At 36.7% G+C, this 27,429-nt stretch overlaps 1 protein-coding gene across 1 annotated transcript; it reads right to left on the reverse strand.

Annotated features, from left to right (window-relative positions):
• Positions 1-904: 904 nt before the first annotated feature.
• On the reverse strand, positions 905-26,292 carry LOC138710475 (large ribosomal subunit protein mL62). Its single transcript, XM_069841396.1, has 5 exons — positions 25,804-26,292; positions 18,180-18,228; positions 12,792-12,934; positions 6,626-6,795; positions 905-1,118 (listed from the first exon to the last, which is right to left on the reverse strand). Exons 1-5 carry the CDS (start codon positions 25,939-25,941, stop codon positions 1,028-1,030), a joined length of 591 nt encoding a protein of 196 aa, XP_069697497.1. The 5' UTR covers positions 25,942-26,292; the 3' UTR covers positions 905-1,027.
• Between the last annotated feature and the right edge of the window lie 1,137 nt (positions 26,293-27,429).

The raw sequence follows: 27,429 nt of genomic DNA on the forward strand, positions 1-27,429 counted from the left end.
GTGTGAACAGACTCGCAACCTCCAGTTGCAACTTTTGCTGCACTCGGGTTGCACAGCACGAAAAGTAGCGTGCAGCGCGCTACTTTTGGCTTACGTGTGAACATGACACGCAACTTTTGCAGCTGCAGTACAAAAGTTGCACAGCAAAAGTAGCGACGTGTGACCGTATCTTTATTAGTAGTAATGCTGACCTGTCACCATGGACTCTGATTGGCTGGTTTGAGTAGTTACCATGATGGCAACTTGAAGTTACTGAATTGTCAATATCTTTCTACTGAGTCTACCAGCAGCAAACTGTACAGTTGTCCATGTTGTGTGGAAGTGTTACACAGTAGGGTAGCCTACATATTCTCTCACCAGTGAAATTCATGCGTGTTTCACGCTATATTATCACATACTTCAGTTTTCGAAATGTTGCCTCCCAGTGGGAATTTTCGGTGGCAACTTCTCCAACACGAATATTTAACAAATGTATTATTTTTAAATACTGTTTGTTCGATTATAAACTGCAGTTGTGGCAGATATTTATGGTCTGTGGGGGGGAGGGGGGTGTAGACAGTAAGTGAAAGTAGTGACAAGGCAGCAGTCGATCGAAGCAGGTACTTATGGTCGGTGGCAGGCAAGCAGTATTCTGCAGATACGATATTTCCTAGACCCGTACAGTCACGAAAAAGAACATGGTGTAGTTTTGTATAGACTATAGTGTAAGAACCACAATGATGTACAAATAAACAGTTCATATTTTGGGTGAAATAACTGATGGCATGAAAAAAGAAACAAGAGAAATATGTAGCCCTCTTATGAAAAGCATAAAAACAATGTTCAAACTGGAGAATCTAAGTATTATAGTTTTAAAATTGCTACTTTCTTTTTACAATCAAGTTAAAATGAATAATACCAAGCATTTCATGTGTATTAGTACTTTATTCACAGGTTCTTATCTGAAAAAGTTACGTTTCACCAATCTTAGCTTATTTTAGACATCACATTCATTACCAACAAATTATTCTACAAATATGGAGTACTTCTATAAATCGATTGATGGGGCTTGACGCTGTTGCTTCGTGAAAGACCTTTCTCTCTTCTCCACCAATCTTAGACGTGCATTCTTCTCTCTCCTAAAACATGTGATAATTATGTGTTTAAGTACAAATTACCACATTGGCCCGAACATAGTACAGTGTTTTTTGCATAAAGACAACCATGTGAAAAACATATTATAATCACAGCCTACATCTTTTTCACTAGTAAAAGAAGACTACTTTATAAAACACGTGGATTGTCACCATATGTAATTCTAAAATGAAAAACCCCCCTCTTAAAGAGCAGTTACCTTGTGAGGCTTGTTTCATAAAGCTAAAATTACTATTTTACTAGCAACACATTAGTAAATAAGTAAAAAAAAGAAAAAAAGTAATTTCTGTTGCATAAATCTGTATTGGTAAATATGTCACGACAACTGACAAGCATTAGTAATTACTGACAGTTACATTTGTTCTACCAATGAACTGTTGCATAAAAATTTGTCATTTGTAAAATAGTCAGAATCGCGAATACATTTTCTACCAATCCTCTGTGCTTGGTAAACTATCACAGAACACATCTTACAAACATATTTCAGATAATGACCAAATGTGAACATATTACAGTAAAACCCCGATAAGACGCTGTTCAAGGGACCGGGTGTAAACCGCGTATTAACCAGAACCGTGTATTAGGCGGGTATACTAATTTTGACTTATATACAGTATCTATTTCTTTATTGAAATACATGATTCATGAAAGGTAATACAGTATTACTCGATTATGTAATTACTGTACTGTACGTCAAAGACATTTACAATATGTACTGTACTTAATTCTTTTGAAAAAAAGAAAAAGTCATTTATAGTTGTTTGCCGTGTGCGTGTACTCCAAGTCCTCATGTTTACCACACTTCAGTTTCCTGCGATTACATCCTCCAGACGTTGCAGCTGTAGTGATTGAGTCGCGATTTTTTATTATCGTTCTTAACCCATTAACGCCCAAATTATTTTTATTAAAAAAAAAAACGAAAATAATATATCTATTTCATAAATTTAATCCATAAGATGCCAAGAATATGTTTTGTTTATTCTGCTGTGCACCAAGTAGCTGAAAAATCACCCGGTCTATAAATAGACCGCTGGGCACTTATGATATCTGCGTATTCATTTACAATAAAGTAAATATATTTTTTGTGTATTTAATGTAGTATAACCAGAAACATTTACACCAATATAAATAAATTTATTTATGACAATTTTAGTATTTAATGCAAAAATACAATGCTGCAGCAATAATAAAACACATTTATTTTAGTAATGTCTGTCTTTACCGAGTGTGGTAAGGCTCAAAGCATCTTTGACAGAGAGTTTCATCACATTTCTTGCGGAATATTACTGGTCTGCATTTACACCATTCCATCCGGCAGTGTTTCTGAGAGGGTCGTTTTGCCATGAAATGACCTCTACTATCTATCCTCATACCAAATTTCACTCCTCGAGGTGATGAAATAGGGCGCCCCATTCTCTTGCAGTTCGAAAACATCTAGAGATATTGAACAGCCAAGCATTGTCGGAATTCAAGTAGGTCCTGGGAGTCTTGTCCATGTATTTCTCTGTAGACAATCCAACCATTTACTATAGCCATATCCAGCATTCTGACAAAGAGATCTCAGTACCACTTTTTTCCATGGATTGAAGTGGCATATTTTCCTGCTAACCAATCATGATGGTCCACTCCACCCATGTACTTACCGTATTTCTTTATGACCTGTGAAGTAAAGGTTAGCACATCTGGCCACGAAACCAGATGGCCCGGGTTCGATTCCAGTCGGGGCAAGTTACCTGATTGAGATTTTTCCGGAGTTTTCTCTCAACCCAATATAAGCAAATGCTGGGTAACTTTCGGAGCTGGACCCCGGACTCATTTCACTGGCATTATTATCTTCATCTCATACAGACGCTAAATAACCTAAGAAGTTGATAAAGCATCATAAAATAACCCACTAAAAAAATATGACTTGTGGTTGCTGGACACTTATATTCTGTCTTACATTTCTGTCCCACCTGCTTGCAGAAGCCCCTACATCAAAGTTTGATTCTACAGGTACACATCTGTTGTCATCCCACTTCACAAACAGAATTTCACTATTAGTGTCAAATGTATAATCGTAGGACTCTCGTACTGCATTCTGTAGTAATTTCGTATCCTGAAGAGTAAAGGCATCCATTCTGTTTTCTCTCACAGTTTCTGTAACCCGGAAACCAAGATCCTGAAGGTGGAGCAAAAGGTCTCTATTTATAAAAAAATTATCAAATTATGTGTCATGAGCATGAGGATGTACAATGCAATCGAGCATATTCAGCACAACTCTGCTGCCTAAGACTAAGTCGTGCCTATTACTGACGTCATTTCAGCTGTGTCCTTACCAGAGATTTTTTACACAGGGAATAGAAAACCTCAATGTGATGTTGGCAACAGAAGAAATTAGTCAAAAGTGATACCATCTGACATAATATTACGAAAGAAAATGAAGCAATATATCGTAAAAAGGTCAATCCTTGGCGCTACAGCCCATGAAGGGCCAAGACCGGCCAGCCGGCTGCTGACCTCACGTCCACATGCCGAAGCAGAGGTGGACGATCGTGCAATCAGAATGGAACTATCGTGTGGTTAGCACGATGATTCTCCCAGCCGTTATGGCTGGTTTGCGAAACCGGATTTTCGCTACCTATCATAGCTCACTAAGTGCATCACGATGCTTGGTGGGTACCGGTTCCATACACTGGCCGAAATTTCATGACAAAATTTCTTCCCCCATGAGGATTCGAACCAGCGTGCATTCTGTAACGCGAGTCCTAGACAGGATGCCTTAGATCACGACGCCACAGCACGGGACAGCAATATATCGTACCATTACAATATTGAATTTTTTCCTGTTTACTGTTATAATATGTTGGTGAAAATAGGATGCATGGTTTTCTTTATTGGTCGAGAAGTATTATTGCATATTTTATAGACCACTTTACTTAGAATTAAAAAGGAATACTGTATATCCATTGTTCAAAAATATACACACTGCAGACGTACACCATATCACATTTATTTCCAATTTAGGGCATAAAATAACATGTTCTGTGGATCGAATAGATGCTAATCATCTTTCAGATGCTAATCTACTTGCAATAGCACAGTACTACTGCCGGCAGTCACTTGCTGATATCAACAGTTGCGGTACAGAGTGCAATGACATACCTTTCTACACTTATTTTCACGTGATATCATAAGTGCCCAGCAGTCTATTTATAGACCGCAGCCGTTTCAGTTCATATTGCTCCAATAATTTTACATACATCTGTGTTTTTCTTGTGCGATGCAGTAGTAGTAACCTTGACACTACTAAATCACAAATCAATAACAATATCGAGACATTATAACACGGAAAATTAATTATATTCTTTACACAGTGCGACATCATTTTATACCTAACTAATTCGAACTAAGATACCTTAATGAATTCTTATTTTTGAAGGAGGATAAAATGTTGGCAAGTTAGTTAACATCTTACATGATATATTTAAGATGATCATTAATATTGAATCAATGGGGCGCCAATAAAAAAATCTAATGTAGTCGAGTGTGCAAGGGTCTATAAATAGACCACTGGGCGTTAATGGGTTAATGTCAATGATGGGATTCCTAATGCATCAGAGAGTTGTTTCTGATTAAGAGTACTGTTTTCATCGTACTTTCGTAAGATTTCCAATTTTTTCGACACAGAAAGTGTTATTTTATTTCAAGAATATACTCCCGGAAATAAATGGATTTTTTCTAAGGAGGGTCTATCTTCCTCTGAATGGCGGGATGCAATTAAGATGAATGCTAACGTAGCACCAGTGAGAAGTCTTCATGGGAGATCCTTGGACGGTTTCCGTTGCAGATACTGCAACGAGATTGAAACCTTAGCACACGTCCTAGGATCCTGTCAGCATGGAGAACTCCTGAGAAATTCACGCCATCATAACATCCGAAAACTAATAGCACAAGCCCTTAGAAACAAATCCTTCGAGGTCCATGAAGAGGTGCACTGCGTTGCGTCTGAAGGCGGCGGAATTAGAAGAGCAGACATCGTGGCTCTAGACAAGACTAATAGTAAAGGCTTTATACTGGACCCAACTGTTAGATTTGAGATGAGCCAGACCCAACCATCCGAGGTCAACAAAGAAAAACAACAAATTTATGAGCCTACTATTCCGTATTTTCGAGAAAAATATCAGATGGAAGGCACCTGGGAAGTACATGGTTTAATGATCGGAGCGAGGGGCACCATCCCACGATCAACTGTAAACACTATCAAAACATTTGGAATCCATGACATCATTCCAAAAATAATTACTTCAACCATTAAAGGGTCTGTGGCAATTCTGAAAAATCATTTATACGGAATATCATAATACCCCCCCCCTTTTCTATTCGTTAGTGTGTGATTGTTACAAATATATGTACAAATTTATTATTTCTTAAACTTAAGCTCCTAGTTCACATTTAAATTTGGCTCATCTATCTTACTGTAATCATTACTATTCTTATATGTGTGTTATTCTGTGTTTTTGGCAACCCAGGATGCCTGGGCAGACTATTTCTTGAAATAAATTATATATACATTGTATTCACATTTACAGTCACTTCAATACTAAAGGACAACAAACTGCCCAGCAAAAATTTCCAGAATTTTATTACGGCCGAGTGAGGAATGCTGTTTGAGAGAGAGGGTTAGCAAGAGGGTGAGGTATTGTAACTGAATGTAGGCTTTAACCACGCAGGTAAGGAGTCAAATAAGAGAGCATAACAAGAGGGTGGGGTATACTAAGGTATGAAGTATGAAGGTTTAAATGTGCAGGTAAAGGGTCGAATACCAATTACTTTTCAGGTTAATGGCACCAGCGAGTTGAATGACCAAGATGTTTCATTGCTGTTACAGTACATTGCTGAAAATTACATGGAAAATATTGCACAAAACAGCGTATTATGCGGGACTTGAGCGCAACAAACGGGGTATTTTATAAAGGCATTATATATGAAATGTGCAGGGACCGGACAAAAAAAGCGTATTACATGGGATAGCGTAATAAGTGGGCGCGTCTTATCGAGGTTTTACTGTGTATATCAATAGGCGGCCGGGTAGCTCAGTTGGTAGAGCAGCTGGCTACGGACTGGAAGGTCCGGGGTTCGATCCCAGGTGGTGACAGGATTTTTTCTCGTTGCCAAACTTTCAGAACGGCCCCAAGGTTCACTCAGCCTCCTATAAAATTGAGTACCGGGTCTTTCCCGGGGGTAAAAGGCGGTCAGAGCGTGGTGCCGACCACACCACCTCATTCTAGTGCCGAGGTCATGGAAAGCATGGGGCTCTACCTCCATGCCCCCAAGTGCCTTCATGGCATGTTACGGGGATACCTTTACCTTTTTACTGTATATCAATAAATGACGTGTTTGTATTGTCTAACTACCAATCATCCGGTACTGTATATGATTTGGCAGTTCAAAGGAAACTCCTTATGAACAATAAGTCACCACTGAATAGTTCATGTAAGCTATACAATACCTTTTCCTTAGCTTTTCTTCAGTTTCTGGAGATATTTCTTTTTCAGGTTCTGCTGCAATTCGTACATATGTTCGCAGTTTTTCCAGGGCATCTGCCAAATTCAGCTGTTGAAATCGTGTCTTGTCAGAACGGATAACAAGGAAACCATCTTTTGTTATTTTCGTTTTGTTCTGAAACAAAAGTAATTTTACTGTGTAAATTGTATTCGAGAAGTCGCAGTGATCATTAATTAAGATATTTTATGGAATAACTTAACGTACATTATGTCGTTCTTCTGTTTCCAGCATATATTGAATCCTTAACAAATAATAACACACCTCCTCTCCTGACGAAATATTATTTCCCTCCAACAAACACAGCACCTTCTACAAACATTTGAATGTCGTTTCTGCGCAATGCTATTGAACGAGATCTAAAATGTTTCTCTGTATCTCAAATTTAAGATTTTGCACTTAAGTTCTTGTTTCGGAGAATGTTCAATTATCCCATATAATGGACGAAGTGATGAAGCTTAATACTGTTTGAGAAGTGGACCTTCAAAACGCAGTTTTGTAAATGTTTTCTTTTTAAGAAAAATGCAAAAAGTGTTGTATAGCAAATGGACAAATGAGGGGGTCCCGGTAAGAAAGTGCCAAGCCACATTTTGACACTTTTGAGATAATGCAAGTTGAATGTTTGATCAAATCCTCAAATCACAGAAAAAGTTAAATATTGATTCTATATATATAATTAGTTTCCCTCATACATTTATAATGAAAATATGAAATATATTATACATGTTTTTTGTTGTTTTATATTACAAATTTATATTTAAATGTATAATGTATACTGTTCTGTGGCTTGACACTGTTTTGGTAAAAAGAATTACTAATTATATTATAGTGCGAAGTTTTATTGACATTAGAAATGTTATATTTTCAACTATTATTTATCATTTTTAAGACAAAGAAACTTGATATTAATTTCGTTACTTCACAAAAGACAAACAATAACCTAAAATATAGGGTATTTCAAAAGTCAGTTCAAATATTAAACCCCTATAAATATTATAATATTTGAGATAGGAAAAAACAAAAACATCACATTGTTGGCCAAACAACGGGGTTTACAAAACATTGGGAAGATGTCTGTCGTTCTCTTGTTCAACATACAGTGAAACCTGCCTTTGCGGTCACTTCATTTAAACGGCCACCTGACCAAAAGGCCAATTTTCTCTGGAACCAATTCGATTTTCCATAAGATCAATACAAATTCTCTCTTTATTTAGCGGCCACCTCTTGCGCCGGCCAGCGGCCGAGGTCTACTTGGGTTGGAACCTGACTATAACAGTCACTGTACAACAAGAAATCTTTTCACGGATACTGTCTGACCTATTTTTTCAATGGTTAGAGGGCAGGAAGCAATGTCACGAGGACAATAGCTAACTGTACAACAGTAAACCCTTCATATCTTGGGGTTAGTTGGTTACTGTTTCATGACTCTTTTGTCACTTTCCACTCCGACCCTGCACAGCTTTGAATTCTTACTCGTTTTTAAAGGTTTGAAACACGGATATTTTTCTATCGAAAATGTCACAGTATGTTTTAGGTCAGTAGTTAACCATTCGAGTTTTTTTTATTTTTTCTCCTCTTTCTATCTTTCTCTATTTGGGCCAGCTTTTACGAATTTTTCTTCTTTTCATTCAGTTGATTCAGAGGAATTGTGAAGTTAGTTTGAGAGAAAAATCATATCTAACAATAAATCTAGAGAGGTGTTAAGTTTAGAGACAAGACGAAAAATGATTGAAGAAAGTGAGAAGGGAACATGTGCGAGAAAAATTGCAGAAATATTCAAATGTGGAAGGACACAAATAAATGGTATAATTAAGAATAAAGATGAAATATTAAAAGAATGAGAGAAAAATATGCGTGGTGGCCAAAAAAGGAAGAGACAATCTATGTTTAGTAATGTGAATGATTTCGTTTACGAATGGTTAAAGTGTGTGAGGGCGAAGAAATTGCCAGTAAGCGGGTATATAATTCAAGAGAAAGCTCTTGAAATTACCAAAGAACTCAATGTAAGCAATTTTTGGCTAGTAATGGGTGGTTAGAGCGGACATCACACGTCCAGCCCCTTGATCAAGGTATTATTCATTAATTTAAACTGAGGTACCGCAAGCGAGTTTTGAAAAGGCTAGTTGCAAGAATGGAAGAGGCTGACATTAATATGCACGATTGTTGTGTGCGCACAATACTAAAAAGTGAATGAAATTCAGTATTTTCATGCTGATTCATAAAAACCTCAACCTTAATCAAGCGGCCACCTGACAAAACGGCCATTTTACAAGGTAACTTCAGATGGCAGCTTTAGACAGGTTTCACTGTACAGCATTCTGTCTGCGACACCATGCACAGCATTTTGCAGATAATGTCTTGGAATATTGGAAATTTCTTGCGAGATGGCATCTTTCAGTTGAAGTAGGGTTGTTGTATGTGTCGGGAAAACTCGTCAAGCGGCCACCTGACAAAACGGCCATTTTACAAGGTAACTTCAGATGGCAGCTTTAGACAGGTTTCACTGTACAGCATTCTGTCTGCGACACCAAGCACAGCATTTTGCAGATAATGTCTTGGAATATTGGAAATTTCTTGCGAGATGGCATCTTTCAGTTGAAGTAGGGTTGTTGTATGTGTCGGGAAAACTCGTCCTTTAAGGTAACCCCACAACCAAAAATCGGTCGGATTGAAATCTGGAGAACGCGGAGGCCGCATTTTTGGGAAGTGCCTACTGATCACTTTGATCGGAAAACGAACCTCAGTTACGCGTGTTAACTTCACCATTAATTTTTAGTAGGATATCTTACGACGCTTTATCAACATCTTAAGTTATTTAGCGTCTGAATGAAATTAAGGTGATAATGCCGGTGAAATGAGTCCGGGGTCCAGCACCGACAGTTACCCAGCATTTGCTCATATTGGGTTGAAGGAAAACCCCGGAAAAACCTCAACCAGGTAACTTGCCCTTACTGGGAATCGAACCCGGACCACCTAATTTCCTGGCCAGACGCGCTAACCGTTACTTCACAGGTGTGGACAATAATGGAATAAGACAGACTTACAGTAAACGGGGAGCGCTACTACAGCATGGAATCACAATATGAAAAACAATCTTTATTCAAGATGGCGCTCCACCCCACATCTTTATCCCTTCAAAACAGTTAAATGTTTGGCGATGGTGTCATCAGTAGGCACTTTCCAACAATGTGGCCTCCGCGTTCTCCAGATTTCAATCCAGCTGACTTTTGATTATGGGGTTACCTTAAAGAACGAGTTTTCCCGACACATCCAACAATCCTACTTCAACTGAAAGATGCCATCTCGCAAGAAAATGCCAATATTCCAAGACATTATCTGCAAAATGCTGTGCATGTTGTCGCAGACAGAATGCTGTATGTTGAACAAGAGAACGACGGACATGTTCCCAATGTTTTGTAAACCCCGTTGTTTGCCCAGTACTGTGACGTTTTTGTTTTTTTCCTATCTCAAATATTATAATATTTATAGCGGTTTAATGTTTAAGCTGATTTTTTAAATACCCTATACACCTTTCACATCATATTCCTCATCATCACCATCATCATCAGATATCAAGTTGAGGTAAAAGCCATGGTGGATTGGGGGGACATATTGCATTAGCTTCATTACATCTGTAAGTTTGATTTTCTTTTTCAGAGGTCCCGCATTTTTCTGTCTACAGTCATGTACTTGCGCTCCCTTTCTTCCAAGAAACCTCTTCAAACTCCATATTCATTCTACTGTTGGTCATTCGTCCTCTATGATTTTGAAGACCGTCAATGCTCATAAATAATTTTTTTCTAAATTCTCACTGACCTTCCATTAATTTTAACTCTGAAAATGAAAGTATATTGTTTGTAGCAATTTTCTGTGGAATTCTTCTTGTACCTTCGCTTTACATGACCGGCCTCAATACTGCCGAAGAGATAAGTATTTTTCTTATCAAAGTCTCCTAAATCCCAGAATCCATTGAACACTTTTTAATTGTATCTACATCTAAATCGAAGCACCTTAAAGTACACTTGCACATTTCTCCTACTGTTGCTGATGCGACAGGTTTACCTGCTGTTGAAATATATTCGCGACCTTCATTTCTCGTAATATAATTCGATTAACCTCCTTCATATTTTGCACCCTCTTCCTCAATTTAGGTTGTTTTTCAGGACTATTGAATGAAGATCTGCTGTGAGCTAACTCTTTTTCTTCTTCTCGTGGCAAAATAGGTCTATTGTCATCTTGAAGGAAATGTATTACTGATATACTTGAAACAATATTTTAATAATGAATTTTTTCTTCCACAAATAAAATACCATATTATAAAAGTCAAATTAGTCCATATGTTTATACTACTCAGAAATATTAAATATTTAGGACAAGAGAATGCCAAGCAACATATTGCAAAAATTTAGGGCAAGAAAATGCCAAGCAACAATTTTAATTTTAAGAATATCTTGACTCACATAAGGTAATAAAAGGAACAAAACGTTAGACATTAATGGACAGTATCAATACTTTAAATAAATAATGAAAAAGCAATTAGAAACATATTTTATGAAATTAAATGCGTACTTTGTCCAAGCAACACATCTACATTTAACATTCTGAGGGAAATATAATGCCAAGTAACACTTAACTATATTTCAGTTTTTGATGTTAATTCTTCTTCATAAAGTGGCAAATATTCAGAATAGAGCTGAAATCACTGCCTTCATCATTTGATTCATTAGAAAACTTCAGCTTTCTCCTGTGCACCATTATCTCCAAACTACCTTTGTTGCTTGACATTATCTTGCCGTTATAGAAGATGCATGAAGTATTAGGGTAAGAACATACAACAGATAATAGAGCCATCTGTTAGGTTTTCTGCAGAAACTCTTGACACCATAATTTTAAATGTATTATTTCCCATGAGATGGAATGATTAGTTCAATTTGGCCAAAAATGTGGCTTGGCACTTTCTTACCGAGACCCCCTCAAATGTCCAAACCAATTTCATATCTATATAACTGCGAAAATTACTGCATTTTAACGCAAAAATCATATTATAATACGGATGTTTACATTAAAAAAATACTGAAGCAATTTTTAAATTTTTCTGAAAGCCCACTCCTCGTCAGTGCAGGATTAACACCGCCACTGGTTTCTATGGCCAGAAAACATACCGTTAGTGAAGAATGATATACCATCACTGAAAAAATGTGATCCATAAAAAATTGTTTATACATTCTTCCACAGCAAAAAATGCTATCTGTTTGCTTCTTACATATAAACCACAGCCTTTTGGAACTGCATTCAACGCGTATTTAGACACATTTATTTGATAAGTCAACCCCTGGAATGCTTAACAACTATAGCATTTCAAGTATAGAAGGCTATGATCTGTACCATTACTTATCTATTATTTAAATAGGGTTACATAAGTACTATTTTAAATATTCACACTCTGAAGTTTTAACATTAGTTAAATGACAAGTCTCAATGGACATTGCAAAATAATGTAGTAAATAACTGAAGTAACTTGAAATTATTTTATTAAGAAATTTAATGTGCTGCATAAGCTTCAAAGACTCGAGTTACTGACTAAATGAAACAATTTACTGTATATCATGTACATGCATGTTGTAAAGAGAGGAGGGGTAGGCCTATGGCTTTCTAAATCGAGGTATGTCAGGGGAAAATCTTGTGGTAGCATACCACCTCTGGTTTTTTTCCCACTTCTCTCACTGAGTGGAGATGTTTGAAATCAGATTGGTCATTCCCATGTTATGAAATGGCAACATAAAATGAGAACAACCACCAGAGCCTCCATAGTCAAATGGGCATTTGTTGATAAAGACTGCTAGATGAAAGTACAGTTGCACCATGCAATTCCATAAGGATTATAACAGGACTTCTTTTGCAGTCGCTAGATGGCACCAAAGTGGTTGCCCTGAAAGTCCTTTAGGCTGATCAATATGTGATCAGAGTATTATAAAGTGAACTTCAAGAATAATAAAAAATTAAACTTACAGGTTCAAGAATGGGAACTGAAGATGATCAATCTATAAATGGAGAGTCAAAAAAGAAATAAGACAGGCCTATATGTAGATTAAGATCACGTGTGATATTCTTACCTGTTCTATGAGTCTGTTTCTGATGTCTTGTGAAATCCACTCAGCTGTTGCAACATGGAAGCGAAGATCTACCTTTGTGCTGACCATATTAACATTCTGACCACCTGGTCCTGTACTTTTGCTATATGTTATCTGGAGCTTATCTAGAACACAAATGTTATTTACAGTTGCCTTAAAAAGAAATCTTGGTTTGAATGTTAATGTACAGAAAATAAAAATTAAATTTTAAACACTACAAGTCTAGGTATATGAGATGGGCAGGGCATGTAGTACATATGGGTGAATCCAGAAATGCATATAGTGTATTAGTTGGGAGGCCAGAGGAAAAAAGACCTTTGGGAAGACCGAGACGTAGATGGGAGGATAATATTATAATATATTTGAAGGAGATGGAATATGATTGTAGAGATTGGATTTATCTTTCTCAGGATAGGGACCGATGGCGGGGTTATGTGAGGGCGGCAATGAACTCCCGGGTTCCTTAAAAGCCATAAGTAAGTACAAGTCTAGGTTATGTTTTGTTTTTTTATTTTATTGGGTTATTTTACGACGTTGTATCAACATCTAGGTTATTTAGCATCTGAATGAAATGAAGGTGATAATGCCGGTGAAATGAGTCCGGGGTCCAGCACTGAAAGTCACCCAGCATTTGCCCGTATTGGGTTGAGGGAAAACCCCGGAAAAAACCTCAACCAGGTGACTTGCCCCAGCTGGGATTCGAACCCGGGCCACCTGGTTTTGCGGCCAGATGCACTGACCGTTAATCCACGGGTGTGGACTAGGTTATGTTCATTTGTGTATTCAATCTGTCTTGAGTAATGGTTTTAAGCACTGTAAAAGACCTTAGTAAAGATTATTCCAACCAGTGGCTGTGTTATCAAATTCAATGGTTAGCATCATTTGGTTAAGGAGATCAAAGGCTTTGGTATAGTTTACAAAGATGCAACAGAATTTACCCTTTGGCTCAATAATTCCATAGACTGATCACTTGCATAGCACTCGTGTCCTTCTTGAATTCGCATTGCTCCTCTGGAATCAACTGATATGTTTTCTACATACACCTGTTTGTTATGATTTTTGTAAATACCCCTCTATAGGAATTGGGCTCTTTAACATTGCCTTCGCTTTTAAACAGAGCCTTTTTAATGGATGTTCTCCAACTTTTCAGGATACTTCCAGTATTCAAGCATTTACTGAAGAGAGAGTTGCTCCTTTGGGAATTCAAATAAATTATGCCTTTTTTGTGTTTACTGGATATGCCAACCATGCCTGCTGCTTTAAGGTGTTTAATTTTGTAGAGATAGGTTTGGAAGTAAATCCCGAAAAGACAAAGTATATGCTTATAAAGTATATGCTTATGTCTCGTGACCAGAATATTGTACGAAATGGAAATACAAAAATTGGAAATTTATCTTTTGAAGAGGTGGAAAAATTCAAATACCTGGGAGCAACAATAACAAATATAAATGATACTCGGGAGGAAATTAAACACAGAATAAATATGGGAAATGCCTGTTATTATTCGGTTGAGAAGCTTTTATCATCCAGTCTGCTGTCAAAAAATCTGAAAGTTAGAATTTATAAAACAGTTATATTATCGGTTGTTCTTCATGGTTCTGAAACTTGGACTCTCACTTTGAGAGAGGAACATAGGTTAAGGGTGTTTGAGAATAAGGTGCTTAGGAAAATATTTGGGGCTAAGAGGAATGAAGTTACAGGGGAATGGAGAAAGTTACACAACACAGAACTGCACGCATTGTACTTCACCTGACATAGTTAGGAACATTAAATCCAGAAATTTGAGAAGGGCAAGGCATGTAGCACGTATGGGCGAATCCAGAAATGCATATAGAGTGTTAGTTGGGAGGCCGGAGGGAAAAAGACCTTTGGGGAGGCCGAGGATTTGAGGAAGGTGGGATATGATGATAGAGACTGGATTAATCTTGCTCAGGATAGGGACCACTGGCAGGCTTATGTGAGGGCGGCAATGAACCTCCGGGTTCCTTAAAAGCCAGTAAGTAAGTAAGTAAGTACATATGGGTATATGTACTTAGGCCTACATGGTATTCTTTTGTAGTCTATTGTCCACCATATCTGTGTTAATAGTAGTACCATTTAATAAGTCTATCATTTTTAAATACAGATAGCAATAGCACAGTATTATTACACGTGACAACTATAATAGGCCTACTATACAAAGAGTTATTTCATGGGTCTTTGTGCAAAATCAATCATACTCATGTACAGACACGGAAATAAAATTTGGAGCTCCCTTATTGTATAAGTTTCACTTAAAACACACTGCACATGTGCAGTAAACAAGATATATACACACTATATATACACTATACACTACTTGTGGACAGTCGAAACTGTTCCCTACATACAGGTGGACTCTCATCAAAACTTGCTTCAATTTAATTCTGTATCTCTACTTAAACTATAATTGAAGTCAGATTTTTTACTTGTTGAAACTAGACAACAACATGAAAGTTTCATTTTCTTATTTGGGTCCTGGTAAATGGTTTCATTTCTGTATGTCTTGTAAATCATAGAGCAAGAAGATAAGCTAGAAACAGAAATATCAGTTGTACAGTAACAAACAACTGAATATTTACAAAATATGTGAGACAGTAATGTCATTTTGTCTCATCAATTTCTTATGAAGTGTTTGTTTAAAAAATGACATTACTGTATGTTAATAAAATACTTTTCTCATTTCTGTAAAATGTATTTTTTTTTAGAAGTGTATAGCTTATATATTATTTTGTACAGTAATGGCAAAAACTGGACCGACCCTTGTAATTGATTTCAGAGCCTTGTTCACAGTGACAGCACGATAGACTGGTAACTAAGACTTTCGTGGTTCGAATCCTGCCTGGGAAGGAAACTTTTTTTTTGTTCCTTATTCAAATTTATTCCCAATACTTTTCAATTGCAGTGATATTTTACTACTTAATTAACTTATTATTCCCAGAACATGAATGTTACCAGTTTATTTTCTAATGGCTTTCGAAATGGGCTACGTCAGCAGTCGAAACTACAACAATTTCAACAGATTACTCGCTATCTTGTGTGGCATGCGCAGTGGCTCATTTTGGGGACTTTGATTATTCCGTTGGTCCGTTTTTTTTTTTTTTTGCCACTACTGTACACTTTTCTCATATATGCGATGCACCACTGTACTATGTGCCATATTTTGCAAATAATTTAATAATACATTTCACATGCAAAATTTTTGTGGCAGACACTACTAGACAGATGTTTATAAATTCTTATTCTTCCTTGGTCCTCTTCTATCTTATGGTGTAGAAGTTTTGATGAGAGTCTGCCATGACTTTCTACCCTGCGCTTGGGTCTCCACTCAATTCTAGTCTATTCTCAATATGTAATGCATGCTTGATGTCCTCCCATTTAAGTCTCAGTTGTCCACTCGGTTTCTTGCCATCATAGCATACCTCCCATGCCATCCTTAGATATCTAGCCTGTGTCCTAACCATCGAAGCTGCATTTCTTTTATTCTCGCAGGTTTTTTATTGAGGGTGGTCTAGTTCCTCCTAGACATCCTCTTTACTTTTCACAGGTACCTACCTCATTTCGATTGCTTGTAGTCTACTTTGGTATCTACTGGACAGTCCAGGATTCTGCACCGACAAGCAAACATTCTGATGGGGGCAGATAAAAAAGTTAATTTTTTTTCTTCCATCATGTTAATAATGTCAAAAGAAGTGCTTATACAGATTTTGGCCATTCGATCGCAATTATGAGGCCGTCCAGAAAGTGATTTTCTCTGGAGCCTTTTACAGAAAAAAGCATAATTGCATGGAAAGATTTATTGAAACAGGTACAGCAATTGTTGCGCTATTTTTCAACATATCTCCCACTAGAATTGAGACATTTGTCATACCACGCGATCAATTTTTGTATCCTTGTGTAGTAGAAGTCAAGAGCCTGGGATCGGAACCAGCGTTTGAGAACTGCCTGCATCTCTCTGTCGATTCCAATTCTGGTGGGGAATATGTTAAAAAATAGCTCAACAATTGCTATGTCTACTTCAATAAATTTTTCCAGTGAAATTGTGTTTTCTTTCTGTTAACGACTTCTGGCGAACTTATTTTCTTACGGCCTCGTAATTGCGGTCGAGTGGCCAAAATTTGTACAAGCACTTCTTTTTACATTATTAACATGATGGAAGAAAAAAAATTAACTTTTTTTTATCTGCCCCCATCAGAATATTTGCTTGTGAGTGTTAAAGTAGGCAGGTACACTATTCTATACACAGTCAGCCTGGTCTTCTTGCTGATCTCACGTAAACCTCTGCTCATGGCATGAAACAGTCTCCCTGCTGCTATCGTTTGGTTTATGAGTTCTGTCCATCATACCATCCTGGGAGATGGTAGCCCCAAGATACTTGAAGGAGTCCACCTGTTCTAAAACTTGTCCTCGTAATTAAATGCAATGGGTTTCATCCTCCAATTCCCCACATTGAAATGGCTGACTGTTCTTACAGCTCTTCATGTCCTCCATCAATATGATGAAAAGGTAAGGAGACAAAATGCCTCCCTGTCTCACACCAGCATTCATAACGAACTCAGTGACATCACTCCTGCTGTTCGTACCTGGTTTCGGCAATTCTGATAAAAACCCTTGACAGCTCTAATAAGACTGCCCTCCATATTTTGTTGCTGTAAAACCCTTCATAGTTATCTCCATGCGTCTCTATCACAGGCCTTCTTCAGATCCAAGTAGCAGATGTTGGCCTCTCCATCACGTTCAATAACCTACTCGCTGAAGAAGAGATTCTTTCAGCTGGTGTTCTACTTGTGCTCTAAAATGTGTCTCCAGGATCCACAGTGATTAGCACACTGTCTGTTGTCCCCTTCTTAAAGACTGGATAATGACAGCATGTTCTCAAACCCTCGGGATTTTCTTGTACTATCATGCCAGTTACTGTGCTTACTGCATTAGATGTTCTGCATATGTCCTCATGAACTTCATCATTTGAAGTAAATAATTATGTTATTACATTTAAAGATAAGTAAACTCTCTGCTAAAATATAAACCAAACTTTTAAACATGGGAAATATACAATGTATGTGACACAATAGGTTGTCCTAGTTCATAAGCAGAGAATTATTCTCTCAACTTACTTACAAATGGCTTTTAAGGAACCTGGAGGTACATTGCCGCCCTCACGTAAGTCCACCATTGGTCCCTATCCTGTGCAAGATTAATCCAGTCTCTATCATCATATCCCACGTCCCTCAAATCCATTTTAATATTATCCTCCCATCTACGTCTCTGCCTATCCAAAGGTCTTTTTCCCTCTGGCCTCCCAATTAACATTCTATATGCATTGTTATTCTCTCAACAAACAGCAAAACTCACCTATTGGTATGTAACCTGAGAAACTGGGACAATTGGGGTCCACAGGCACCTGAAAAAAATAGACTAGGCTAAATTATTCAGTTAGGTACTGAAAGTTTGTTAGCTACATAGCTATTTTTTAATAACAGACAATTGCAATCAAAATTCAATGAGGGGATTTTGGACAAGAAGCGCACGACCACCTCTGTGGTGAAGGGGTCAACATGCTGATCTCTTACGCAGAGGGCCCGGGTTCGATTCCCGGTCGGGTTGAATTTCTTGGTTGAGGTTTTTCAGGGTTTTTCCTCAACCATAAGGCAAATGCCAGGAAATTCGGGCCACAACATCTCTGAAAATCACCGGCCTCATTCATCACAGAAATCATATTCATAACAAATCAGTAATATATATACAGTCGCCATCTAGTTCACAACAATAGTACACAGACCTTCGGATCTCAACCAAAGATTAACTCGCGATATGACCAAGATGTTAAAGGGAGTATAAATAACAGTGGAGGGGAAGGGGGGGGGGGAAGAAGCTCACACATGTCAAATCTTATATTTAGAAAGAAATACTTTTATGGGAACAAAATATTTTAGAGACTATATTTTTGTGCGAGTCGTGAGGTCATCGAAAACATTTTTAAATGACACTCTATAGTTTTTTTTAATACCGACTGAAACAGAATTTTTTTATGTAATTATTTAACTAGCTAGCTAGCGAGTAAAAATTAAAATTATAAAACAAAAATGTTTCTAGCCACTACCATAAGAGCCAGGCTCGTGTACGGTGTGGTCTTAGTCAATAATGTAACATAAAATTTACAACGACAGTTTGCTAAATACAGTAACTTAATTCAAACCAATAAATAACACACAAGAGCAGAAGAAGAAGAAGAAGAAGAAGAAGAAGAAGAAGAAGAAGAAGAAGAAGAAGAAGAAGAAAGAGAGAAAAAAACATTTAATATAAATTGACAATCAGACAGAAGCCAGTGATATTCAATAAAAACATGAGTATAGTCGACAGAAATAAGAGGTAAAACAAATACACACATTTGTTAATATTATATATATCATGAATAATTTTATAAATATTTCATTTGTTTCGTACAGAAGCACTATGGTTATGATTACTATGGTAACGATTTTATTGTTGATATATTTTGTTATATGATAGTTTTACTGATGAAATCAATAGCTCAGGTCTCAATTGTCAGGTTTCGAAATCTTATGAATGAGACCTAAAAATCCTCCCAATGGACACTACATCCATTCTAGTATACTAAATGGCATTCTTAACTTTTAGTGCCTAAACTTCCACTATCTACTTATTACATTGAAGGGGGCAATGATAAGAGTGTTAAATCATCAGAACTACTAGATATTAAAGAATGAGGCAGCCATATGAAAAAGAGGTATATAATGATTAATTATTTTCATTTCAATATAAAGCTGTATGGTAACACAATGTCTAATGACAAAATCTTGAAACATTTTCGTCAGAAGTGTCATAATTAGACTGCGGAACTTCATACAATTGGATGTTTTTATTGCTTTGGCATACTGAAAAAGTACAAAGTGGATTTTTATCGATCATGATTCTAACGTTTGAATGAAGGCAACTTTATTTTGCATAAATGCATATTTCGAGGGCTTTTCCCTTTTAAATGCATACTTACTTACAAATGGCTTTTAAGGAACCTGAAGGTTCATTGCCGCCCTCACATAAGCCCACCATCGGTCCCTATCCTGTGCAAGATTAATCCACTCTCTATCATCATATCCCACCTCCCTCAAATCCATTTTAATATTATCCTCCCATCTACGTCTCGGCCTCCCCAAAGGTCTTTTTCCCTCCGGTCTCCCAACTAACACTCTATATGCATGGATTTGCCCATACATGCTACATGCCCTGCCCATCGCAAACATCTGGATTCAATGTTCCTAATTATGTCAGGTGAAGAATACAATGCGTGCAGTTCTGCGTTGTGTAACTTTCTCCATTCTCCTGTAACTTCATCCCTCTTAGCCCCAAATATCTTCCTAAGCATCTTATTCTCAAACACCCTTAACCTATGTTCCTCTCTCAGAGTGAGAGTCTAAGTTTCACAACCATACACATACAGAAGAACCGGTAATATAACTGTTTTATAAATTCTAACTTTCAGATTTTTTGACAGCAGACTAGATGATAAAAGCTTCTCAACCGAATAATAACACGCATTTCCCATATTTATTCTGCGTTTAATTTCCTCCTGAGTGTCATTTATATTTGTTACTGTTGCTTCAAGATATTTGAATTTTTCCACCCCTTCGAAGGATAAATCTCTAATTTTTATATTTCCATTTCGTACAATATTCTGGTCACGAGACATAATCATATACTTTGTCTTTTCGGGATTTACTTCCAAACCGATCGCTTTACTTGCTTCAAGTAAAATTTCCGTGTTTTCCCTAATCGTTTGTGTATTTTCTCCTAATATATTCACGTCATCAGCATAGACAAGAAGCTGATGTAACCCGTTCAATTCCAACCCTGCCTGTTATCCTGAACTTTCCTAATGGCATATTCTAAAGCGAAGTTAAAAAGTAAAGGTGATAGTGCATCTCCCTGCTTTAGCCCGCAGTGAATTGGAAAAGCATCAGATAGAAACTGACCTATACGGACTCTGCTGTATGTTTCACTGAGACACATTTTAATTAATCGAACTAGTTTCTTGGGAATACCAAATTCAATGAGAATATCATATAATACTTCCCTCTTAACCGAGTCATATGCCTTTTTGAAATCTATGAATAACTGATGTACTGTATCCTTATACTCCCATTTTTTCTCCATTATCTGTCGAATACAAAAAATCTGATCAATAGTCGATCTATTATGCCTAAAACCACACTGATGATCCCCAATAATTTCATCTACGTACGGAGTTAATCTTCTCAAAAGAATATTGGACAAAATTTTGTACGATGTCAACAAAAGTGATATTCCTCGAAACTTACCACAGTTGGTTTTGTCCCCCTTCTTAAAAATAGGTACAATTATGGACTCCTTCCATTGTTCTCGTACAATTTCCTTTTCCCAAATAGCAAGTACAAGTTTATAAATTTTGCTATATAATGCACTTCCACCCTCTTCTATTAAATCTGCTGGAATTTGATCGATACCTGGAGACTTGTACTTTTCAGATTTTCTATCGCAATTTCGACTTCTGAAAGCGTGGGTTCGGGTATAAATGGCTCAGCAGTTTGTATTTCAATTTCGTCCCGATCATTTCTATTTGGCCTATGTACATTTAGTAGTTGCGCAAAATAGTTTTTCCATCTGTTTAGGACTGATGGAGAGTCTGCAAGCAAGTCATCATTCTCATCCTTGATCACGTTTACCCTTGGCTGATATCCGTTCTTAAATTTCTTTATACCCTTATATAAATCTCGAATGTTTTTATTCTTACTATTTGTTTCTACCTCATTCAGTTTTTCCTTCAAGTAACCTCTCTTTTATTCCTAAGTGTACGACTTTTAAATGCATATATATTTTTATTTTATAATATATTTAAATGCATATATTAACACCTTTTCTTGTGTTTCCCGATTTATTATCTAATTTCAAAATTTCTCTCTAATAAAAAAAGAATTATTTCCAAGAAATATAAAAAATATATAAGAAATAAAATCAATAATTGATTAATTACTGTTGAGGAATGAAATTGCTGTGACGACAATGGATTCTTCTTCCTGAGACACCTGCGACAATGAAGTCAATTATTGCTGAAATCATTAAATTGCTGTGATGACAATGCTGCTAGTGCGCTCTGATTTCATAAAAAACAGAGAACTGAATGTATTTAAACATCTGCGACAATTAAGTCACGTGGAGTGTAAATTTATTTTCAATAAGTTTTACTGCACAACCAAGCTTACAAGCATGCACCAGTCACATCTTATGAGGTCGAGAGATCATTCTGGGCATTTAAATTAATTATGAGAGATAAGAGGAGATTTCACAGTAAAGAACCTGGAGAATCATTGGTTGTTTATTGCCATAATAATTACGTACAATAAATGGCAAAGAAAGTGAAAAAGAAAGCTGGAAAGTTAGAAAGTTAAAAATGTACCAATTCAAAACATGTGAGCAAAATGAGTAATTAATGCATTTATAGAAAAAACAGAAATAAAAATGGTGGTGGCTTGAGATTATTTTTTCTTTAAATTATTTTAATTTATGATATTATTAAACCAAATAAAACTCTATAGTTACAAGTCCGCTAGTCAAGAAACAAAATTACTTAATACCATTAAGTACGAGAAAAACTCGTACCGGCACCAGGAATCGAACCCAGGACCTCTCAGCTGTGCACGCTGAGTGCTCTCTAACCAACTGAGCCATGCCGGGACACGATTCACGAAGCCGGCCGAACTCCTCTCGTAGTATCATGTTATGGCCTTACTGCCTGCATTTAAGACGACACACGTCATATATATGCAGGAGCGCATATTAAATGACTTTATGGCCATATTCAACAACAGTTTCTTAAAACTCGTACTTAATGGTATTAAAAATAAACTGACTAGTCATACTAGTCATGTAACATGTAATGAGGTGGGCGAGACCTCATTCATATTCGATACATAAAAATTACTTAAATTAAAGTCATACAGAATTCTGGTATTTCAGAAGTCAAATGAACAAGATCCCAATAAGAGGTTGCATTTTTGTAACTGGATTTTAGAAAAAGTAAATTCTGAGGAAATTTATCCGACATTAATTTATTTTTCTGATGAAGCCTATTTTCATTTAAATGGACATGTATCCTCACAAAATCATCGGTATCATAGTCAGGAGAAACCTAATCTTGTACTGGAAACACCTTTGAACATACAAAAATAGGAGTGTGGAGTGAAATGAACGAACACAAAATTATTGGGCCTATTTTCACTCAGGGCACAATTACCAGCGAGCATTATGTGAATGAGATCCTTGACCATTTTTAGATTAACTGACTTATGGAGAATGTTCCTCAGTATATTTCCAACAAAAATTCGTCACTGCTCATACTGCACAAGAATCCATGAGAGAATTGCGTCGAATTTTCGGAAGGAGAATTATCAGTAAAAATTTATGGGTTCCACGAAGTCCAGATTTAAACCATGTGATTTATATCTATGGGGGGTGGGGGGCACTTAAAAATAAAGTTTATGCGAAAAACCTAGACAATAAATGAACTTAAAGACTATATAAGAGCTGAAATCGAGTCAATCAGTAAAGCAGAACTTCTTAAAGTAATTAACAATTTCATACAAAGGTGTCAATAGTGTGTAGCAGTTGGTGGGAGACATTTTCAACACTTACTTTGAGCTGGGTAAATACAAATTCCTATACTAAATGTTTCAGTGCCAGCAGATCGGGTGGCCGCTTGGCCACAGATAAGCTCCTAGCGACGGGCAGGGGAAAATGAAAACCGCGCAGCTAAACAAAACAGTGTCATTGTATAATGACTGACAAAAAGAATAATTGATATAGCCTACATTGGTTTGCAAGAAAGTTTAAGTAGGCCTAGTGATGAAATTTGAATTGAAGTGCACGACATTAAGAATGTTGAACATGTTAAATATTTAGAATCAATACTGCAGCAAAATGGATAAACGAGATTAGAAATTGAGAGGCGAATATGTCCAGGAAAACTAGTTATTGAAATACTAAAGTCATTACTGTGGAGTAATAACATTTTGGCTAACACAAATAAAATAACCTATGTAACTTAACAACAGCGGAGAGTATAATTTCTTTGTGGAGCGAAACTTGAACAGTAAATAGGGTACAAGAAGGAAAATTAAGAGCTACTGACATGGACTTTTGCAGGAGGTCAGCTAGGAGGTCAAGAAGAGAAAAGATAAGGAATGCAATAATAAAGCAGACAATGAATGTAGAGAAAGATATAGTAGAAGTTATAAATGAAACAATATTACAATAGTATGGGTATGTTAAAAGGATGGAAGATGGAAGAATACCAAAGGAAATAATGAGATGGGAACCAGGAGGAAGGACTAGGAAAGGAAGACCTAATGAAAATTGGATGGACGGAGAAAGAAGAAGTATGAAACAGAAAGGACTACAAATTCAGATACATCAGATACAGAACAATGGAGGAAAAATATTAAATGAACAGCATGATAATTTTTGGAGTATTGTACTTCCGTTGGTTGAGGGAAATTATAGCACTGTAGAAAGTCCTAGAAAAATATTTTGCTAAACTAGCGCTGAGGTAGTTCCCGTCATACTCTTACTTATACACTTGCATAGCCTATATGAATCGTAACCAGTTAGGTTTGGTTTCTTTAGGCTGTTATGGCTTGCATATATACATATTTTTTTGTCCACTTCTACGGAAGAGAGACCTGAAGGCTTACAATGCAATCTGAGGTTTATTGTGCTTACCATTCCTATTCTGTGAATGATTGAGTAGCCGAACAGTCACATTCTTGTTCAAGTACAGCATGCCGTACCGTGAACATAACCCGGGCTATAGTATGGATGATGATGATGATGATGATGATACGTGAATTAATGATGGCGAAATGAGTCCGAGATCCAACACCGAAAGTTATCCAGCAATTCTGTTTCAATTGAGTGAGAGAAAACTTCGGAAAAAAACCCAACCAAATAAGTTAACTTGTCCCAACCGGGCTTTGAACCCGGATCCGTTCAGACGCGCTGTTACTCCACAGCGGTGGAGATGTCTTGCATATACGATCAACTGCATCTCCACAAAAAAAATTCCATATAAATTCAACGAATTTTACTTCCGAAATCACCGAGATTGCCTCAGCGCTAGTTTCACCAAATAATTATTTTATATAATGGTATTTCTGTAGGCCTACTATTGTGTTACAATGTTAACGTAAAGAAGAAAAACTGAATGCTGAAACAAATTGCACGCCCAAAATAAGGGTCGAACGTTGACTGTGAAAGTGGGGCAGTGAAGACATGCGGGCAGGAGGAATCACTCTGTCGAGGTGAAAGAGGTGGCGGCACAGTATACGGATACCTCATTGACAACAATAAATTATCTTAAAATACTAAAAAGAACAGATTTGTCCGTGTTTGTCGAATGCGCATCATCATGCTTACGAAAAGACACTTTCCATTGCCGATAATTTATTTTGTGTGCACAAGGTTGGAATTTTGAAGAGGGAAAGGAAAGTATCCATATTCTAAGATTTAGGCGAAGGTTACGTCTTATATCCCAGGCACTATAGGAACTTATCCTTTCTTCCAAGGCATACCAAAAATCTAAACTAATCTGACAGTGATTCAACCTTACGGAAACTCGCGGGCGCGCTTCCGTACAGGGGCAATGGCATTTCCTCTAAGGTTAGAGCCCAGTTTAGGTGTGTGTGTTAATCGAAAATTATGGGCTAGAAAATACTGAGAATAGGAAGTGAATGTTACTTATGTTCCGCCCACTATATGAGACATAGGCCAGTTTTACACTAATCCTAAACATCTTGACGGGATAATAAAAGCCTAAACCAACCTAACTTAAGTGCGTCGGTGTCTATTCCAAAATCGGCGGAAGTCGCTCAACGCTCGGTTAACCCACTAACAACTAGTAGCTACAAAAGTATGATTATACACTAACCTTAGTCGGTGTTGTAAGCTTAAGAGTACTTATCGGATATATATTATCGAGACTTATTGCACTTTTATACGTAATCACATTGGTACCACAAAAATTGCGACATAATGAACGAGCGAAAAGCTGAGATATTATATTCATTTTACTCTAAATCTAAAATTTTAAAATAAACTGCAATCCTAACCTTACAAAAACATTCATACTCTTCATAGCTATCAGACTGAGTCAATGTTGCCAACACCTGGTAACGGAAAGTAGCTAGAACCAGACGATTGACGAACTAGTGTCGCCAACGCACTGACATGCAGTGTTGCCAGGTTTTCACCATTGAGCTCTATACTAATGATGGAGCACTGGTTTTTTACAGCAGCGACTAAGTACATACGCTGAAGTGACATCACAAGCAGACGATACCAGAACTTTGCGCCACTATATGACCATCATATGGCCGTTGTTTACGCATGCAGTGTTACCAGGTCTCCGAAAATTTCCGGAGATCTTCGGAATTCGAATTATTTAACTTCCCGGAAAAATAGGAAATAAAGTTGTAATCTCTGGGCTTTTCAATGCAGGAAATTATTTATTTTTTTTTTTTTTAGAAAAACTAATCTCTGGCATACATTAAAACTGGTAGATGAACTTGATCACTAATGCTTCCCTAAATATAAAATATGTAACTCATAAAAACGAACACATCTGTTCTGGAGAAATGTTTCGATTCCGATATGTTCATTGTATTCTTCCCATGGACGGACTGTGGCAATTACTGACAATTTATTTCTCCAGAGTCATATGCTAATTGAAAGTCAATAAATATTGCCAAGGTATCTTATTTCTTGTTAAAACTGTCTTATTTCTTGGCCGAGGCATATGACTTATTCATTGATAGAGAGTAGTTGTCAAAAGCCGGCTTGTCTTGGTGATAAAAGATTTTGGGATTCTAAATACCAAGTTAATCTGTTGGAGATCATTGATTCCATAGTTTTTGTTATCATGCTTAATAGTGTTATTGGTTGATAACTAATAACATCATGAGCAGGTTTCCCTTTTTTGTGAATTGATACAATGATTGCTTTCTTCAAAGCTGCAGGAATTGAGGTGTTCCATGATAAATTGAAAATGGATAAAAGTACAGAATTGGCTTTTCTCCCCAGATGTTTAAAAAATTCTGAATGAATGTTGTAAGGACCAAGAGATTTCCTGGTTTTTAAATTTTGTATAGCTATACTTAATTCTTTGGAAGTAAAATTTTGATGAAATTTTTCAGGTTTTGTGATATTACCAGTAATATTGTTTTTATGTAATTCTCTTTTGATAAATTTGTCAGTTTTTTTTTTTATTGGGATGTAATCTGTGAGAGTTTGAGTACTGGTAGTATTTATTAAATTAAATGCATTTACTATATCTCTACTATCTGTTAGTGTTTTGTTATTATAAATAGTAAAGATATCCAATCAAACAAAAAAGTCATGACAACAGATCCAGAATTAAAGCTAATAATATCCCATTCAATAAAATAAATTATGTCATGAATAATAGTTGGCTGGTATTTTCCTGCATATAGAAAATATTTTTCAGAAATTTATATGTTTTAGTGCTATTGGTTCTGTAATTAATATTTTCAATAAA

This window comes from Periplaneta americana, chromosome 12 (genome assembly GCF_040183065.1).
Source record: "Periplaneta americana isolate PAMFEO1 chromosome 12, P.americana_PAMFEO1_priV1, whole genome shotgun sequence".
Lineage (NCBI taxonomy): Eukaryota > Metazoa > Arthropoda > Insecta > Blattodea > Blattidae > Periplaneta > Periplaneta americana.